Source organism: Humulus lupulus, chromosome 6, assembly GCF_963169125.1.
Source record: "Humulus lupulus chromosome 6, drHumLupu1.1, whole genome shotgun sequence".
NCBI lineage: Eukaryota > Viridiplantae > Streptophyta > Magnoliopsida > Rosales > Cannabaceae > Humulus > Humulus lupulus.
In genome coordinates this window covers 166,376,474-166,379,367 of record NC_084798.1, presented here as the reverse complement: position 1 = coordinate 166,379,367, position 2,894 = coordinate 166,376,474, and the positions used below count along the sequence as shown (strand labels likewise).

Below are 2,894 nucleotides of genomic sequence, written 5' to 3'. Positions count from 1 at the left end.
TCTATTTCAAAAAATAAGAGATCCAACAGTAATATTTGCACAACATAAATGACCAAAATGATATATTGTTTGTTTTTAGAAGTGTTAAAATATTACATACTTAAAAATAAAATCAATAATTAAATTTTGATTATAAAAATAACTTACTTATTAAACGTTTTATGAACTGTTATTTAATCATTTTTACAACAGGTTACGTTAACAATCCTACCTAGAGAGCCACCCACTCGTATTATTAGGATTGATACATACATCATATTGAATTTTACGATAATAAAGGGATTTCTAAAGCAAATTAACAAGGAGTTTTGAATGGCAATCTTAAAATGTTTCAAAAAGCAACTAACTAAGAAAACAAATCACATTAATCAAGAAACATTTAACTTTTAGGGACTCATGCAAATATATCTTGTTGAGTATTCTTTCTCGCAATGCACACAAATAAAAATTCTCATAATTCAACAAAGAAAATATCCTTTCTAATAATAGCACAAGTTCATCAGTCAAAGCCTCTAGAGTTGCGACTATTATGACCGAAGAGGCCCATCACACCGAATATAGCATCCATCTTCATTTAGATCAGGAGCTTCTCAATGGCATCCTGCATATACAAACACAACAACTAAGAATCCAGCAAGTAAAAAGCTCCACAGACAAGTAAACAGATCCAACACTACTTGAAAATGAAAACTGCTCAGGAGATCGGACCACGAGTCAGACAACAAGAAATCAAAAAGGAAGATCACCTTGAGTTGTTGTATTTGGGATTTCAATTGGCTTCCCTCGTTAGTTGTCACAGAGCAGGCGATGACGGGTCTTGTGACACCACAAGCTCGGCCAAGTGCTTGCTTTGATGGAACAAAAACATATGGGACATTCTGAAAAATCCAGTAGACTAGTTAGAACATCCACCTTAAATTCCAACTTCAAGTAAAATATAAATCTAATATATGTCAACCGAAGACAACACAAGAGAATCTTAGATCTTATTAAACATGATTGCAAAAACACTTCAAACAAACACATTAGTTTAAATAGCAAAACTAAAAATTTAGAAACACAGATCACAACATCTATTTATTTTAAGAGGAAGGAGATCACAACGTTTATAAACCATAAGAACACCAGGAAAACAAAAGAAACTAGAATCGATTTCATAACAGTAAACACTTACACAGATTTCATAACAGTAAACACTTACACAGCTAAAAGGCAAATGGCATATGCAATAATAATATAAGAAAATGTATTTATACACAATAGAATGCAATTATACGTAGAGATATAAATATTAAAGGATTACCTTATCTTCAGCCAAGAGAGGAAGATGCAGAAGAATCTCAAGTGGCTCAGTGTCCGCCGCCATTACCACAAACTCGGAAATACCCCTATTCAGAGTCTTAGTAGCTGAAATCCCAGAAATATGTTTCATTGATTAATAAATTATATAAAATGACTATAAATTAAATTTAATATGCAACTTTGTTTTAGAGATATTATCAATTAATATACAACAGAGAAGAGGGGTAGAAAGTATGATATCTAAAGTGCCTATCAAATTTTCTTTGAAAAAAAAGCAGAAATTAAAACAGGGCTAATACTCAATATTACAAATCCAGCTAAAAACACAAAAACATAAAAGCCAAAAGAAATACATATAGAGAAAAATAAAATAAAAAATAAGCATCTGGGCATTAAAGAACCTTCATTAGCACCCTTCTTCAGCTGCTTGTAATTTGCAGCCTGTTGAACAAGGTCCAATATGGTAATGCTGAGTTGGGAATCAGCCAAAGGATAGGCCTTAGGGTTCACTTCTTCTCCTGGCTGCAAAATCCAAACCAAAACCATAATAAAAAAAAATTGAATAAAAGTCAATGATTCTTTTATATGAACAAAGGAAGAGGGAGAGAAAGATGTATAACCATTTTGGGTGTCGAGGCAGGGCTTGAGAAGCGAGGCTAGGGTTTTTAATGCGAGTAATTTAGGGTTTAAGGAGTAAGAATTGGGAGAGGTCTCGAAGAGGTGTATTTATAGAGGAAAAGGCCTACAGAATACCCGGGTTCAGCAACTTAGGCCCATTTGTTTAATTTGGGCTTTTGAAAACGAGTAAATGACTAATGCAATATCCTAACACAAGTGGGCCGTAGGCTAAGGTGATGCACTTTGCTGCTAGCTAGGCCCTGTTATTAAACCAGATCAGTTTAGTAAAACATTTACGGAAATTACACTAGTTTTTTTTTTCTTAAGTTCCTTATAGCATTTTTTTTTACATTTTTATGGGAGTTTTTTCCCATGTATTTGTAATATTTTATTTGTGTACCATATTTTATTAATATACTATTTTAGTAGTTAGTTTTAATATGTTTTGAGGTTATTTTCATAATTTTAATCTATTTGTAATATTTTTTATTATTAATATTTTATAAAATATTTTCTTACATTATTTTTTGAAAAAAATTGAGACTTTCCTCACCATGCTTTATAGTCCTATTTCTTCTTCTTCTTTTCTTCCATTTTGTATCTTCTTCAACATTTTGACCGCTGCAACTAGTTACCATTATTAAAACAATTTTAATTTTTTTTTATGTAGTAGTAATCGTATGTCACAATCAATTTTTTGTAGAGATGTGCGATTATTGGTTACCACTATCAAAATGAGTTTTATTTGTTAAGTGTTGTAGTGGTAACTGGTTACAAGTATAAAAATAATTTTGATTCTTTTAGTAATATATCATTATAAAAAATACCAACTGAATTGTAACTGGTTACTTAATGAGATTTAGGAAAAAAATTGATATTAAAAAATAAACTAAATTGATCGTGAATGTAACTAGTTACTGTTAGGTTTTGAAATCAGAATAAAAAACAAAAAAAAGCATTAGCAATGGTAACCG

General features: G+C 30.9%; 1 protein-coding gene across 1 annotated transcript; it reads right to left on the bottom strand.

Moving 5' to 3' along the window:
* Positions 1-343: 343 nt before the first annotated feature.
* On the bottom strand, positions 344-2,018 carry LOC133782693 (uncharacterized). Its single transcript, XM_062222047.1, has 5 exons — positions 1,923-2,018; positions 1,704-1,824; positions 1,304-1,407; positions 747-878; positions 344-601 (listed from the first exon to the last, which is right to left on the bottom strand). The coding sequence occupies exons 1-5, from the start codon at positions 1,923-1,925 to the stop codon at positions 575-577; spliced, it is 387 nt and encodes a 128-aa protein (XP_062078031.1). The 5' UTR covers positions 1,926-2,018; the 3' UTR covers positions 344-574.
* Between the last annotated feature and the right edge of the window lie 876 nt (positions 2,019-2,894).